Source organism: Emys orbicularis, chromosome 1, assembly GCF_028017835.1.
Source record: "Emys orbicularis isolate rEmyOrb1 chromosome 1, rEmyOrb1.hap1, whole genome shotgun sequence".
Taxonomy (NCBI): Eukaryota; Metazoa; Chordata; order Testudines; family Emydidae; genus Emys; species Emys orbicularis.
This window is the reverse complement of record NC_088683.1, coordinates 24938395-24955337: the sequence shown is the minus strand read 5'-3', so window position 1 is coordinate 24955337 and position 16943 is coordinate 24938395. Positions and strand designations below refer to the sequence as shown.

Here is a 16943-nt window from a genome sequence, read left to right as displayed (position 1 = left end):
ATACAGGGTCTTATCTTGAGAAACGCTGATCAACTTTAACTCATATTGATTTTAGTGGGAAACTCCGACTGACTCCAATAAGAGGTATGGGAGCACAGAATCTCTCAACATCAGGATCATATAATCTCATGACACTCCTTACAGGGGTCTTTGCTCTACAATGCAAACTACATCCAAGGTATAAAGTTATATCTAACCAAAGCCCAGCTGACAGCACTTTCTCTTTCTTCTCATTTTTCCACCACAACCAACATGCAGGATAAAGAGAGGTGAGAAGAGAGAGGTAGAGGAAGAAAGAGGATGGGGCTGAGGGAGTGAATGGTTAGAAGAGCCCACAGTCTTTCAGGTTTTCTTTGATTATGATGTCTGTTACTGCATTGAAAACAAACTTGATGTTCTGGGTGTCTGTGGCGCAGGTCATATGAGAATATATCTCCTTGTCTTCTTTCTTTAAATTCAAGTCTAGGAACTGCTTCTTGATGTAATTTCCTGCATCTTCAAATGTGTTTAATCCTAGTTGGAGACAACAGCAAATGACAAACATTTTTCATCAAAGGCTTCATAGCAGCTGATAACAAACAATTTTGTCAGGAAGATAACTTGAGGCACCCAGGCCTGAAAATTCTGAAATTAAGTTAAGCACCAAAATTCATATTTTATCATGTAAATAAGTGGTCTGGTTTGGGACTTGTCAAAAGGAGGAGAGCAGTAAATGTGAGAAACAGAGGAAGACATGAGAAAATAGAAGGACAAAAATGGAAAGGAAGAAAAGAATTTGAAAATAGAAAAGAAAGGACTGGCAGAAAGGAAGGTGAGAAATGGAAGGAGTAAAAAAAGGCAATTAAAATCACATAAACCTCAAATTTCAAAATTGACTAGCAATTTTGGGTGGCCAACTTGAGACACCTTAAAGGGGCATGATTTTCAGAAAGTGCTGAGAACCCATCTTCTGAAAATTAGGCCCCTTTAAAAGGTGTCTCTAGTTGGGCACTCAAAATTGCTAGACCCTTTTGAAACAGCCTGGAAAATTGAGCTGTTTTTTCTACTGGTAAAAGAGTTGGGGGACATGACAAAGGGAGGAGAGCAGTAAGTGGGAGAAACAGGAAGAGATGAGAAAATAGCAGGACAAAAATGGAAAGGAAGAAAAGAGTTGAAAATAGAAATGAAAAGGCTTGCAGGAAGGCAGGCAAGAAGGAGAAAGAGGAAAAAGATCAAGAAAAAGCAAGAAAGCCAAATAGGTCTAAGGATGCAATATTTGTTTCTTTATGTAATTTTCCTGCATTGTATTTGTGCTTCCCTAACAAAAAGAAGGATCCTGGAAGGAGGTTCAGGGGATCCACTTTAAGCCAAGGGCAGAATGTGGAGGAGAAAACTTTTGGCTGATTACTGCCTGAAGACAATGGTGGGCCTCAGTCATGTTTATGCAAGACCAGATCCTAAGCCGGTATCAGCATAGCTCCATTGAATCTGGCCCATATTGTTTAACTGTTTGGCCTCAGTTTTCAAAATTGAGTAGCAATTGTGGGTAGCCAACTTGAGACACCTTTAAGGGGCCTGAATTTCAGAAAGTGCTGGAGAACCCATATTCTGAAAATCAGGCCCCTGTGAAAGGTATTCCAAGTTGGGCACTCAAAATTACTAGTCACTTTTGAAAATTTGGTCCTTAATGTACACATTAGGATAACAGTCTGGAGCATGGCACTGTTTTTCTACCGATGGATTGTAACCTGACTTTACATGTTCTTCTGCACCAGCCAACAACGGCTTTTTTCTATATCCATAGAAATTATAACCTCCAAAAAGGACCAGCATTCACACATTTTACACTATATCTTTATGTAATGCAGAAAAAAGTGGCCAGATTCAGGCCTGGTGTAAGTAGGTGAAACTCCATTGACTTCAATGGTGTTGCACCTGCTTATGCTGGTTCTGAATTTGGTCGGATGTGTATTAGTATAGCATCCACACAGAATGATGATAACATAATGCCTTTTTGCCCTAATAACCTTCTGATAGCTCTTGGCAACTTTGCCTATGCTGATTATTTTAATGTATTTTTCATCTTGAAACCTACACCTTACCATCATATTCTGGAAAGCAGACACTGAGCTGAACTTTCGTTATTTTTTCTTGGAAGAGGTCCTTTTTATTTAGAAACAGCACAATGGAGGTGGTAGCAAAGTACTTGTGGTTACAGATGCTGTTGAACAGGTGAAGGCTTTCATGCATTCTGTTCTGTTAAAATGCAAAAGGTGCCGATTAGAAGCTGACAGAGTCCATCACCTTGTGTTACTTGTACTCTGAAGTGCTCTTTAATCAATATACCAGTGTAGTGTGTTAACCATTAAAAGAAGGGTATTAGGAAAAGGAAATGGAACATAAGAATGGCTATACTGGGTCAGACCAAAGGTCCATCTAGCCAGGTATCCTGTCTTCAGACAGTGGCCAATGCCAGGTGCCCCAGAGGGAATGAACAGAACAGATAATCATCAAGTGATCCATCCCTTGTCGCCCATTCCCAGCATCTGGCAAACAGGGGAAGGGAAGGTTTCTAATGTGCCATCAGAGAACACATTAAATCTTCACAACTCACAAGAGGTTTTTTTTTTTCCCTTCCTACTCACCACGTTTTCATCTTCCACCAGGACCATGTCATAGGCATTGAGTGCAGCACAAAATATGATGCAAGTAACTCCTTCAAAGCAGTGAATCCACTTCTTTCTCTCTGATCGCTGTCCACCCACATCAAACATTCTGGGCAGAAAAAAATAACATGCATACTGTGTGTAACAGTAGATAATTGAAGACACACTCACACCTCCGAAGTACACAAAGTAATTAGAGATGGATGGATATTGTAATATGTAGCTGGCTCAAGCCTTGGGTGGGCACTATTCTCCTTCCCCCTCAGGGAAGCCAAGCAGACCTGCATTTTTTCTTCCAAATGTGTATTGGGGATCCAGTAAAAACCAAAGCCCGACTTCTCCAAGGAGCTATGTGTGGCTGGTCCCATGCATTCATGCAGAGCTCCAGTTAAGTCACTAGGGCTCCACACAGGTTAAGGAACCCATCCACCCAGAGCTCGGTGCAGGAGTGGACGTTAAATTTCCCATTGAAATGAATGGGGGAGGGGGCCCTTTGTAATAGACAGGCAGGGAACCTTCCTAACCTTTTTTTTTTAAAAAGCAACGCAAATCCATTATCATTTTCTTTGCTTAATTCTTGTGCATGTGGAGAACTGGCAGTTCGATCAATAGAAAACATAGGAGTAAAGGGAATCCAACCTTGGTTGACCTAGCAGTAGCAATTAAGGCTCTGAGTTTTAAAGGTATTTAGGTATTGCTGTGCTCAGCATTGCAATGCCTAACTGATTTAGGAGTCAAAAATCTAATTTTTAAAAGGGATTTAGTCACTTAGGAGCCTTTGATCATCGAGCTGAGCTATGAGGTACTTGTATATTTTTAATATGAACCTTTTCAAAAATTGTTTAGTTGGAAGTATAGGTGTGTTTGCAGGGGGATGTTTTACTCTGTGTCTGGAAAAGACCTTAGTTGGAAGCAGACATAGCCAATTTTCAAGCATAAGGCATAATTATGACAGCCGGTCATGAATTTTTCATCAATGTTTATTCAATGAAAAATGCAGTTTCTTCAAAATCAAAATTTTCTGTGGAAATTTTTTGACTGCTCGTTTTTGAAAATTTTTCTCAGTGGAGAAAATCTAAGTGGAGTCAACTCCAATTGAAACATATTAGTCTGTCAAATTGAAACATTTTGTTTTGGAACCATTTGACATTAATCTGCATTTACCTAAATTACTCACAAGAGTTCTAGTTGAGGTGACTCATGCCCCCATTCTCCCTTATGAGCTGGGCTACCTGGCTGGACTACATCTCTAATGGTGCCCTGCAGCCTCCCCTTCCCCCGTCCAGTTGAACTGTCATGGTGTATCATGAGAATCCCATGACAGTGGTGGGAGATGGAGTCCAGCCCATAGAGGAGAATGGGCGGAATGAAGCACCCAAACCTTGAGGTAGCGGGGGAGGTGTGGAGGTGGCAGTTAGATATTGAACAAAGTTGAAACTAAATATTGTGATTTGGTTCAACAAACTGAAATGAAACATTGAAGATTTCAAAATGTTGGACCATTAATTTTGATCAATATTTTTCAGAACTTTTGTTCCAAGAAAATTGATGACATTTTGATTTCTTTTTCTTCTTCCTGATTCAGCATGAAAACAAATGTTGAAGTATTGGAATTTCACACCGGACAGAAATTCCAATTTTTGACCCACACTAATAATTTTCAATTCCAATGCAAATCATAGTTCTTGCTGTAAAAAAAAAAAGAAGAAAGTAGATGCAAATCCGTAATAGTAAAATGTTTGCATGTTGTTAAGATCATTTAGGTAACCAAATTGCACAGGAGTCACAAGGCACCATGCAGGTGGCACAGCATGAAACCTATTCTTAGATGTTTGCAAATATAAAGATGCCCTTTTAGGTCTGCTGCTGCAATCCGTGCTCAGACAGGAAGACAGTGGGAGTTTTGGCTGAGTATGGACTGCAAGATTAAACCCTAATTCAAATTCCTCAGGGATCTCTTAAAAAGCATTTCATTATGAACTTAAACTTGATAAGTTTACAACACAGTATTTTGCTTGTTTCAGTTATGAACTATCAAATAAGTAATAAAGGGTTCAAAGCTACCACAACTGAGTTATTAATATACCAGCCTTTTGGGATAAGTAGCATCCAGAGGAATCAGCCTTTTGTAATATTTTTTCAACCTTTTACAAAGAGCTTGAAATGTGACAAACCCACCAAGAAGCATCAGAGGGTTTTATACCTGAAGTTCATATCTTTGAAGGAAAACTGAGTCTCAATAATTCCAGTTGTTTTCACTCGTGAGCGCAGAACATCTTGGTCGTTGGGAACATATCCAGGAGCTGTCAGCCTGTCCAGATCAGTGAGATAGCTAAAGAAATTGAGCAGAGTTTAATAATCCGTGAATCAAAGGGGATTTCTGATACCAATAAAACTGCGTGTTTTCCCCCCAATATAAATGGACCTGTGTTTACTTCTCTTTCTCTCTTCCACACCTGTAAACTGGGAGAAACTCCACTGAAGTCAACAGAGTTACACTTGTGTCAAAGCGTTTATTTGGACCCATTCTACTCTCACATACAGAGTGGTAGCCCATAGGATTCAATGGGGATCTGCCCTCATAAACAAGAAAAGAGTTTAGCCCCATGCATTCAACATCTGCTGGAAAACTTCAGCTCCAGCACATCTTTAATCTTTCTCCAGAATGCTAAGAAAGCACAGGTCAGAAAGGTAGTTTGTCTAGTTAACTTAGTTCAATCAAGTAGAAGTTGCCATCATGACAAAATCCCTCTGATAGAAGGAGATCTGCCAGGAAACTGAGCATCAGACAATGCTGCCAGGTTGTTGCTATAATATTTTTCCTCTTCTAAATGGAATAATGTCATAATGAGTGAACGTAATGGTTCAGAAGACTTCACAACTAAGGTCCATTTCCCTGCACATGCATGAATTTACAAGTTGAAGGTCCAGGAATGTGTGTGTCTTCTTTATTATTAATTACTACTGTTAATTCACATTGATATTATAGTAGCACAGGGAGGCCTTAACCCAAGTTGGGGGCCCATTTTGTTAATATCCTCACAGCACCCCTGTTATATGGGGAGTACCATCCTCATTCTACCTAGGGGTAAACTGAGGCACAGAAGTTTAAATGCCTTGCCTGGAATAACACAGGAAGTCTGTGGCAGAGCCAGGGATTGAACCTGATCTCATGAGTCTTGAGTGTATTGACCATCCTGAAGCTCACCCTTCTTCTATCCCTTTTAACTTCAAGTAAAGATTTAGAAATGGCTCATCAGTAACCCAACTCCCTAACATGTAAAGATTCCCTCCATTAAGAGGTTAAAAGCTAACATAAAGAGAGTTATGAACCAGCAACAAAAAGGAAGGAAAGAACTTTTTTTGGCTTATAAGTATATTGACTCTTACAATTAATATCCAAATAGCGAACAAAATGTAAAGGCAAAATACATCAGTTTTGATATGTGGTTTAACAATGGTGTCAGCATCTTCAGACCTCTAGGATGTCTGTGAGCTGGCACTTTTACAGTGATATGTTTATCAAAGGCAAACAAGGAATGTAGCCCAAATGGAAGTCTCTCTGATGTTTGTTAGGCTTTGTGCTTTTTTCATCTCTTACACAAGGTCTACCCAGCGTGGCATGTGCCTATGTACAGTTCAGCTAATCAGAGAACTACAAAAGCAAATGCCACAGCTCACCATCCTAATCTGGCACTGTTTCACATACCTGCAAATTTAAAAAGTGCAAGTGCTGGGATTTTCCCGTCCATGCAGATTAGTAAACAAATGGGATTTTCATATTGTAAACTGAATAGACCTCACAGAAGAAGGAAGGAGTACTTCAGCTTATCTGAGCATTTCAATGACAGCCCTTTATGTATGTCCAGCAGAAATGGCCAGCCTATTGTTTTAAAATTGTCATCTAATTCTTGTTCATGGGGTCTAAATTCCTGTTCTCTGAGCACGTGGCCTAGCAGTTACTCTAGCCAGAGGTCAGTTTGTGGGAGTCAGGAGCCACGGCAGTCTTCACTATGTATAAAAGTAGTAAAGCACACGTGTATATGCTAGTCAATATACACGCACCTTGGGTCTTCTTAAACACAAAAACAGTCAAGTGCCTAAACAAGCCGGAGGCATTAAGTGCTAGTTCTGTCATTCCATAGTTCAGGCTGCAACTGAATTTCTATTATAACCCTAGTTTTTTTCCCCGTTACACTGACCTTAAATTTGGATAAATTGTGTCTGACTCCAAGGTAAAAATTTTCAGCCAAATTTGAACTGATTTGGACAAGAAATTTCTAAATTATGATATCCTAAAAATAGAGATCGTCTCCAGAGTTCAAGAAGTTTAAGAAAAACAAACAAACAATAAAAACACCAGAAAGAAGGAGAATGTCCAAACTTACTGGACTCACCTAACAAAAAAGTTCAAAGATCAGTCAATGAAACTCTTGGGGCCAGATCCTCAGCAGGTGTAAATTGGAGTATCTCCATAGAAATCAGTGGAGCTATACTGAATTACACCATTGGAGGAAGTGGCTTTTATTATGTATTATTTGTATTACAATAACATCTAGGGGCCACAGTCATGGATTAGGACCCTATTGTGCTAGGCCCTGAACAAAACACAGAACAAAAAGATGGTCCCTACTCCAAAGCGCTTACAATCTAAGTAGTTTTAAAAGCAATTTAAGTGCAATGTTAGAATGGCTAGTTGGCTCCAGTAGGCTTTAAACTGACCATGAGAGCTTTGAATGCAATGGCCAAACTCACTTCTACTTTAATGGTGCAGGATCATGGTCTAAAGGTCTGATTTTCAAAGATATTTAGGTGCCTAAAGATGCATATCGGTATCTAGTGGTATTTTAAAAGTATCCATTATCTCTTCATCATTTACCACTCTACGAAACTTGTGTCATCCACACATTTTTATCAACAATGATTTTCTGTTTACTTCCTGATCATTGATGAAAATCTTGACTATCATCAGGCCTGTGTGGTGTATTGAAAATTGTGTTAAAATTACAAGCTATCACTTTAAGTTTGCAAGGGGTTTGAAGGGAAGTGGGTGACCTGGGTCTTTCAGAGTCAGTCTCCAAGAGCCAGCCTAGAGCAAGGTGGGATGAGTTGTGCCTCTCTACTTTCTCACTGTTTTTGGTTCTTTGTGTTATGGTTCTGGATTTTAAGAAATAAATTAGTGTCACATTGCAACTGCAACCTTCCAGAAAGAGTATTTTATTTATACAATTTCTCTGATTGAATGCTGTGAACATAATAGCCTAGTACCAACCCCAGGGAAACCCCAGTAGAAAACACTCTCTTTCAATGATGATTTCCCATTGATGACTACTTTGAAATCCGTCAGTTAGCTGTTCTTAATCCATGTAATTGATATTGTATAGTACTAATTCTTTAGTCTGAATGTTGTGTAGTACTAAATCAAATACCTTACAAAAGTCTAAGAATATTTCAACTATTTTATCAACCCAATTTCAAAGAATGAAATATCCTCTTATCATTACTTGTTTTCTTTGTTTAAATGTGATTAATGCATGATAGGCAAATCAAAAATTGGCTTGGGTTTTTTCAAGTTACCATGCATTTATTTTCATCCACCACATTTGATGCATCCCAACCTTTCTCACAATATTCAGGCTATATTTCCTATATTTCCTTGACAGCAATAATAAATGAATGTCTAGTAGAAACTACCTTTTAAAAGCTCTGATAAAGACCATCTAATTTTAGGTCTTTTTTGAGAGCACATCATTGTAATATCTAAACCCTCTTAAGGTATAATTCTTGTCACTTACTAAACTGCTGAGTCATTGAGCTGATATTCTGCTGCCCTTTCAAAGCAGGCCTGGATTCCTGGGTCACTCCACAGTCGCTTTATGATTTCAGACAATTCAGGAGTCATGGATCCATCCTCTAGAGAATTTGCCATAGTGTACAGTTGTCTTTCATCTTCCTAAAGGAAATTTCAGTAAGTATAGTTCAAACATATTGTGGTCCTTGATCTCTTTCTGAAACATACTTATTTTATAATGAATCACAGTGGTTTAGGAATTTCTCATTCTTGCAGTGTTTTGTTGTTGGTGTTGTTGTTGTTGTTATTATGTTGATCTGTGCAACTTTTCTGTGTGTGTGTGTGTGTGAGTATGGAGAGGGGGAGGGGAAGCACATACACACACCTGCATGGTCTCACAGCTTATCACATCACCTTCTGGTGCAGGTCCAAAGCAGGACTTAAGTCAGTGGTTCTCAAACTATTGTAGTGGTGACCCCTTTCACATAGCAAGCCTCTGAGTGTGACCCCCCTTATAAATTAAAAACACTTGTTTTCATATTTAACACCATTATAAATGCTGGAGGCAAAGCGGGGTTTGGGGTGGAGGCTCACAGCTCGTGACCTCCCCATGTAATAACCTCGCGACCCCCTGAGGGGTCCCGACCCCCAGTTTGAGAACCCTGACTTAAGTGGTTAAGAGAACATCCTCTGGCTTTCTGTACTAAAGTGTAAGTGAGATTTAAGACTTAAATATTTCCTAAGGATATTTTTAATGTAATTGGAAAAAAAAAATTACAGAGGTTTTGCTAGCTTTAGGGCACTACAACCCTCTTCCCCCTCCCCGCCCCCCCCCAGCTGCTAAGTGAATCCAGCTAATGAACGCATTTCCCTTCTGATGTGGACTTTAGGGAAGGAACCTGTAATTGAAAAAGAAAAGAGTGGCAGTTTTAAATATATTATTCATAGTTGTGTGTGTCCTGTTGTAATTAATCAACAAAAGACTGCAGGCAATGTACTATGAGGAAAATATTTTTTTTTCAATACCTAATGGCTTAGAAGCAGAGTTTAAATAGAGAGCTTGATTATATAAGGATCACTTGATACACTGTCATATCAGTGGATAATTATAGAAAATAATCCCTTACAATCATTTCTCACCAAGCTAAGAAATATATTGAAATGACTGCAACCAAATAGCCTCATAGCTGTTTGAAAAATTTCAACCAAAAATTATGGTTTCTTCAAAAATGATTGTTTTCCCCCCATAGAAAATTTCATTTTCAATTCTAAATTTCAATTTTTCAAATGGGAAATTTAGAAATGAAAGACATTTTTATTTTGTTTAATTTCAAAATGATTTTTTTGTTTTGATTTTCAAAAAGAGACAGATTTTTTAAATTTCTGATTTTTGCTTTTCCTTCTTTATGCCCCATTTTCCTTTTTGCCACCGAATACAATAGAAAGACTAGGTTTTGGTTCCCACTTTTCCTTTTTCTTTTCTCCACTCTGTAATTTTTCAAAACTTACTCAGCCTTGGAAAAGTAACAGACTTGCAAAATTGAAACACTGGAATTCTGACACCGGAACTTTCCCAAAAGTTGGACAAATTTTGACAAGTTATAATGAAAAAAAATGAGAAAAAAATAAAACAAAAACATTAATTTTATTACATTCAGTGGTGAAAACAGGAAGAGAAGAGTGGGAGAGCGAAAAACTAAAATTTCAAAGTCTGAAAATCCAAAACTTTTTTATAAAGTTTTATTTTGTGATTTTTTTTTAAAAAAAGTTCAGTTTTGCACTCTGCAAAACAGAAACAGTTTCAAAATTTTGAATATTTTTGGTGAAATTGTTTTTCCATTTTTGATTGTTTAGCCACTCCCCTGTTTTTCTTCCTTACCCATTGTTTTGTATCTTCACTAAAGGAAACATTCATCCCTATGCAGAGGACAAGCACAAGGGCTGTGCATCACTGTAGTTCCACATTAGTGTCTTTTTTTTCTGTGGGTATGTCTATATCACACACAAAAAAAAGACCCATGACAGCAAGTCTCAGAGTCCAGATCAACTAACTTGAGCTCGCGGGACTCATGCTCTGGGGATAAAAATATATATAGACGTTTGGGCTCAAGTTGTAGTCCAGGCTCTTGAAATCTGGCAAGGGGTTGGGCCTCAGAGCCTGGGCTCCAGCTTGAACGTCTGTGCTGCTATTTTTAGCCCCATAGTGGGAGCCCCGTGAGCCTGATGCAGTTGACCCAGGCTCTGAGATGCGCTGCCATGTGTCTTTTTTTTTTTTTTGCAGTGTAGACAGAACCTGTGATGTGTAAGCCTTGTTCACACCATCAGCACAGCAGTGACTTTTTCTTTCTTTTGTGTGATCTTTCTTACCTACTTTGAGAGTCCCTCAGGGCAAGGACCTAGTCTTCTAATATTTTTTTGTAAAGCACCATGCACATGTATGAAGCTAAAATAATAAGGCAAACATTTCAAAGGTGGGTGCCTAATGCAAGCACTTAAATGACTTGTTTGATTTTCACATGTGCTGAATATCCCAAACTCCTATTAATTTGAATGTGTGTTATAGCTGTTCAACACCAGGCTACTGAGTTAGGTGCCTAAGTAAGGATTTAGAAACCTATTTTGAAAGTTTTCAAGAATAAAAAGGGATGCATTTGAAAAAATTAATGAAATATTCTCTTTTTTTATCTGCTCTAAAACAAAACAAACTCTTTTCCTTTATTTTAAATTATAGCAGTAGTGATCAATACTGGCTAAAAGGCAGGAGCACTGGCTAGTAGATCCTCTGTTCCTAAATGAGATCACTGAAGACAGGGACTGTGTCTTAATGAATCCTATTCATGTTGACTTGTGTCAATACTACTCAGTGAGACTACAGGTGACAGAATTAGGCATTACCCTATATCTACACAATGTTGAGCACAATAGCCACGTCACTAATAACAAAACTACTTCCTCCAAGTTTTGTGGTGGAAAGTGTCATTCAGAGAAAACAAGATAAAAATACAACAGATGTTGAGCATGAATCATGGGAGCAGATTGGGTCCTGTGGACCATATATTATATGCACATTTCTCTTTCTAGTATATCCAGCATCAGCAAAATACAAACACTGGAATCAAATATATTTCACAAAATTTGACAGACTTGGGTGTCATATACCACAGAATATCCAATTACATTGGCTAGAATGAAAGAGGATGCTGCTTTAGATGGACAGTCTGGGTGTGATCTGAAGTGTAAGTTCCTTTATTCCTGTCTCAAATGAATAAGTACTTTAATTGAAGGTTGTTTAAAAAAATTGGATTAGCCATAAGGATCTGTGAAACTCAGTATTCCACCCACAAAACTTTGTGCAAACGTTTTCTTTTGGTTCAGTCTTCATAGGTTTGGGTTTGAACAAAACTTACATCTAAAAGCAAAGCCCTGTTGAAATCAATGAGTATTGCCCAGTCTCAGGTCAAAACTGTGAGAAAGGATTAGAACGTAAGAATATAAGAATGCCATACTGGGTCTGACCAATGGTCCATCCAGCCTAGTATCCTGTCTTCCAACAGTGGCCAATACCAGGTGCATCAGAGGAAATGAACAGAACAGGTAATCAAGTGATCCATCCTGTGTTGCCATTCCCAGCTTCTGGCAAAGAGAGGCTAGGGACACTTCAGAGCATGGTTTTGCATCCCTGCCCATCCTGGCTAGTAGCCAATGATGGACCTATCCTCCATGAACTAATCTAGTTCTCTTTTAAACCCTGTTATAGTCCTGGCCTTCACAATATCCTCTGGCAAAGAGTTCCACAGATTGACTATGCATTGTATGAAGAAATACTTCCTTTTGTTTATTTTAAACCTGCTGCCTATTAATTTCTTAATTAATAGTTCTTGTGTTATGAGAAGGAGTAAATAACACTTCCTTATTTACTTTTTCCACACAGTCATGATTTTATAGACCTCTATCATATCCCCCACAGTCATCTTTTTTCCAAGCTGAAAAGTCCCAGTTTTATTAATCTCTTCTCATATAGCAGCTGTTCTATACCCCTAATCATTTTTGTTGCTGTTTTCTGAACCTTTTCCAATTCCGATATATCTTTTTTGAGATGGAGCGACCACATCTGCATGCAGTATTCAGATATGGGAGTACCATGGATTTATATAGAGGCAATATGATATTTTCTGTCTTATTATCTATCCCTTTGTTAATGATTCCCAACATTCTGTTCGCTTTTTTGACTGCCACTGCACATTAAGTCAATGTTTTCAGAGAACTATCCACAATGACTCCAAGATCTCTTTCTTGAGTGGTAACAGCTAATTTAGACCCATCATTTTGTATAGTTGGGATTATGTTTTACAATGTGCATAACTTTGTATTTATCGACACTGAATTTCATCTGCCATTTTGTTGCCCAGTCACCCAGTTTTGAGAGATCCATTTGTAGTTCTTCACAGTCTGCTGGGACTTAACTACCTTGAGTAGTTTTGTATCATCTGCAAATTTTGCCACCTTTTGCCATGATTGAATTTGTGATAGATCTCAAATAAAAGACGAGGAGCAAGTGTAGTGTCCATTGGAGATGGCCCAGCAGTGAAGCCCGATTGCTCTGGATAATGGCATTTCACAAGGAAAGGTTGGAGATGGATGCGTAGGACACATATAAAAACTTTTCTGGGAAAAGCGGGATTATTGGCCTGTAGCTACTGCACTCAGCGCATGGACCTTTCCACTTATAAAGTGGGATGGTGATCCCTTTCTTCCACTCCACTGGAACCTTCCCAGTAGTCCAAGCCCAGACAAAAATGCTGCACTTCTGGGCTCTATAGTGCACCTGAGAAATTCAGGTGTCATGCTATTGGGTCTAGCAGCTTTGCAGTTTCTTCATGGCAGTGATCCTCTTCCAATTTAGGTACATCTATACAGGTTTCGGGGTCAGGAATTGCAACTACTACCAATGCATCCATATATGGGCATGGAGTTAATTCACAATTGTTAAGGGCGGTCTCATAATATTCTTTCCATCTTTTCAGGACTTCTTCTTGGGTCAAACATGTTTTACCTATCAGCTATATTTATCGACATAAACCCCATGCAAAGTCCAGTTTTTGATCGAAGTAAGTAAGTAGCTTTGAATGTAGGTAATAATTTATTAGATCTTATTCCATCTTCTGTCTCTTTTGCCAAGTTTTGCCCCATTTTTACTCTCAACCAAAAAGTACCTTGTCAATGGTATCATGGCAAATACCTTGTTGTGGTGCCATGGCTCTGTTTAGCCTTAGATTTCTTTTGCAGAATTTGAAATATCTCATCAGATAGCCAAGGGAATCACTTGTAGCATTCCAGATTTGGAACAGCATCTCTGGCTTCTTGGATGATTGTACTTATGACTGTCCAAGCTGATTCTGCGTCATCCAGGAGAGCACCATGTGTGTCAGATTTGTTCTGCATTGTAACGGAGTTAGCAAGTGCTGAGTTTTCACAGATGCATTGGGCCTTAGGTGTCATAAGAGTAGGGTGACCAGATGTCCCGATTTTATAGGGACAGTCCCGATTTTTGGGTCTTTTTCTTATATAGGCTCCTATTACCCCCCATCCCCTGTCCTGATTTTTCACACTTTCTGTCTGGTCACTCTACATAAGAGGCACAGTCTTGCAGTGAAATCAGGAGGTAACTGCCATTTTAGCAACACGTGCTGGGGCTTCTACCCCTCTGTAGGCCCAATATGACCTTACTATACTATGACTCCAGACCAATAGATGTGAATTGTAGGGAATATATGTGTGAATTATAGGGAATTGATTAATCATAGCATTAAATGGGAAGATGTAGGCTCTTATTTGATTTCTGTCCCTCTGATGGGAGCTCTGCATGAGAAGTCTGGGATAATAGACTTTCTTGTGTGGAGGGAGTGGGAATTACTTGCATGTCTATATCTCTAAAGAGGAGCTCTAATGTTTTCATTTTGCATATGGAACATTAATACATAATAGGACTGCAAAGTAGCTGGCCCCTGTGCAAAGGCACAAAGTGTGTGTGGGGAGCAAGGGGCTTCCCTCCTCCTTTACTCCCTGTGCACTCTACCCTGTGCAAGCCACAGTGGAAGTCTTTGATCTGTACTCAGGGATTGGAAAGTACCAGCACCACTAGTGCCACCAGCCGCCCTAATGAGGTTGGAGAGAGAAGTAGGGGATGAAGATTAGGTCATGTCTTCCTCTGTGCATCAACAGCAGAACTAAGAAGCCACATACGGGAGGAGACGCCTGCATCCCTTACAGATGCAGTGGTAGGTGTGCTGCTTCTGCACAATGTGGGAACTCTGGGAAGCACAAGCGGGCAGTGTAACTCTGTCCTACTCTCACCATGGCTCAGTGACCTTTCAGCCCCCAAACTGAGCCCCCAAATTTGTCCATAAAAGGGAAATATTCATTGCACTTCCCAACAACAGTGGGAAAATAGCTGTTAAACACAAAGGGATTCTCTCTCTTATTAGTGGCGAGGGGATGAGTTACTGGTTTGGATTCTGGTCAATGTTTGTACAAACTGAGTAACATTTTGCTCAAAAGTTTAGATCTTGAATCTCATGTGTCAGCCTTCAAAAAAACATTCAATTAAATGTTAAATATTACAATTCAGATGCCTAAAAACACTGTGACGCAAACAAAATTCAAGCAGAATAAATGTGTCCACTATAGTAAAACAAAGGCTGAGCTCTTTTGCTATCCCATAGGCATCCATTATCTTGACATAAAAGTTCATATTTGTATGCCTGTTTCAAAGGCACAGATGTCATACTCACTCTACTGGCTGGGTTTTTATAATCAATCCCTAAAGTGGACATCGCCTTCACGATAGCCAGGATGGATTGCAATATGTTACTGTAAATAACAGATCTGAATTCCATGCATTCCTGATTTGAGAAGCCATCTTTATGGATGATCCTGAAAAACAGAAAAACAGATCTCAGACAACTTTCAAGTAAAGGTTCAAGAAGAACTGGATAACAAGTGCTTTTTGAATTCTGTTTGAATACTAAGAAGAACTTAATGTAGCCTGCTCTAGTAGAACCATTTATAAATCAGGAAATGTGAAGCCAAGTGTGAGTCTCTGTAGTCAGCCAGATCTTCTGGCTGCTGAAGAGGTGGGTAGGTCTGAGAGCACTATCTCAACACATCTCTGCCCACGTACCATCAGGAGCTCATTCACCTGCACATCTACCAATGTGATATATGCCATCATGTGCCAGCAATCCCCCTCTGCCATGTACATTGGCCAAACTGGACAGTTTCTGTGCAAAAGAATAAGTGGACACAAAGCTGACATCAGGAATTATAACATTAAAAAACCAGTAGGAGAACACTTCAACTTCCCTGGTCACTCAATAACAGACTTAAAAGTGGCAATTCTTCAACAAAAAAACTTCAAAACCAGACTCCAATGTGAAACTGCAGAACTGGAATTAATTTGCAAATTGGACACCATCAAATTAGGCCTGAATAAAGACTGGGAGTGGATGGGTCATTACAAAAACTAATTTTACCATACTAATTTCCCCCTACTGTTACTCACACCTTCTTGTCAACTGTTTGAAATGGACCACCCTCAGTAACACTACAAAAGTGATTTTTCCTCCCTTGGTATTCTACTGTTAATTAAATTGTCTCGTTAGACTGACCCCCCCACTTGGTAAGGCAACTCCCATCTTTACCTGCTTCTGTATTTTCCACTCCATGCATCTGATGAAGTGGGTTCTAGCCCACAAAAGCTTATGCCCAAATAAATTTGTTAGTCTCTAAGGTGCCACAAGGACTCCTTGTTGTTTTTGCTAATATAGTAGGGCACTAGCAGGGAACAGTCCTTGGGCTAAAGGGAGCAAAAGGACAGGGATGGCAGCTCTCCTATTCCACAGCCAGATGGACAGTGAGGGTGAATGGAAGATCTAACACTGAGGGATAGATTGAAACTTCATGATCTGTCCGAGTTAGGGGTGGTGCCTAATTGCACTGCTCCAGGAACAGCCGAGAGAACAAATTGTTACTCACGCCAGGTCTACACAACAGACCTTTACTGGTATAACTACGTCGCTCAGAGGTGTGAAAAATCCATGCCCCTGAGAGACATAGTTATACCGACCTAACCCTGCCGTGTAGATGGTGCTATGTTGATGGGAGAGCTTCTCCTGTTGATATAGCTACCGTCTCTCAGGGAGGTGGATTAACTACACCAACAGGAGAAGCTCTCCCCTCAGCATAGTTGTGTCTTCACTTAAGTGCTACAGCAGTGCAGCTGCGCCGGTGCAGATGCGTCACTGTAGCGCGGTACATGAAGACAAACCTTCTGACACAATTCTTCACTGGCTCTGGAGGGGAATAAGTTACTTCCCCCCATTTTGGGGTGCAGCTTACTCCCTGCTGTGCATCCAGCCAGGTGTTTGGCTGGAAATACTGGGCAGAGAGCCAAGGTTACTCCCACTCCCTGCACCCTTCCTGCCCACTTACTCAAAGGTGAAGATAGG

At 39.6% G+C, this 16943-nt stretch overlaps 1 protein-coding gene across 1 annotated transcript in view; it reads right to left on the bottom strand.

The window, feature by feature from the left end:
• Positions 1-322: 322 nt before the first annotated feature.
• The window catches only part of GNAT3 (G protein subunit alpha transducin 3), a 38920-nt gene continuing 22299 nt past the window's right edge, over positions 323-16943 (bottom strand). Inside the window, exons 3-8 of the mRNA XM_065397526.1 lie at positions 15228-15369; positions 8441-8598; positions 4849-4977; positions 2625-2754; positions 2082-2235; positions 323-513 (exon numbers count right to left, since the gene is read on the bottom strand). Coding sequence (XP_065253598.1) covers positions 323-513; positions 2082-2235; positions 2625-2754; positions 4849-4977; positions 8441-8598; positions 15228-15369 — 904 coding nt within the window. The remainder of the gene's footprint in view (positions 514-2081; positions 2236-2624; positions 2755-4848; positions 4978-8440; positions 8599-15227; positions 15370-16943) is intronic.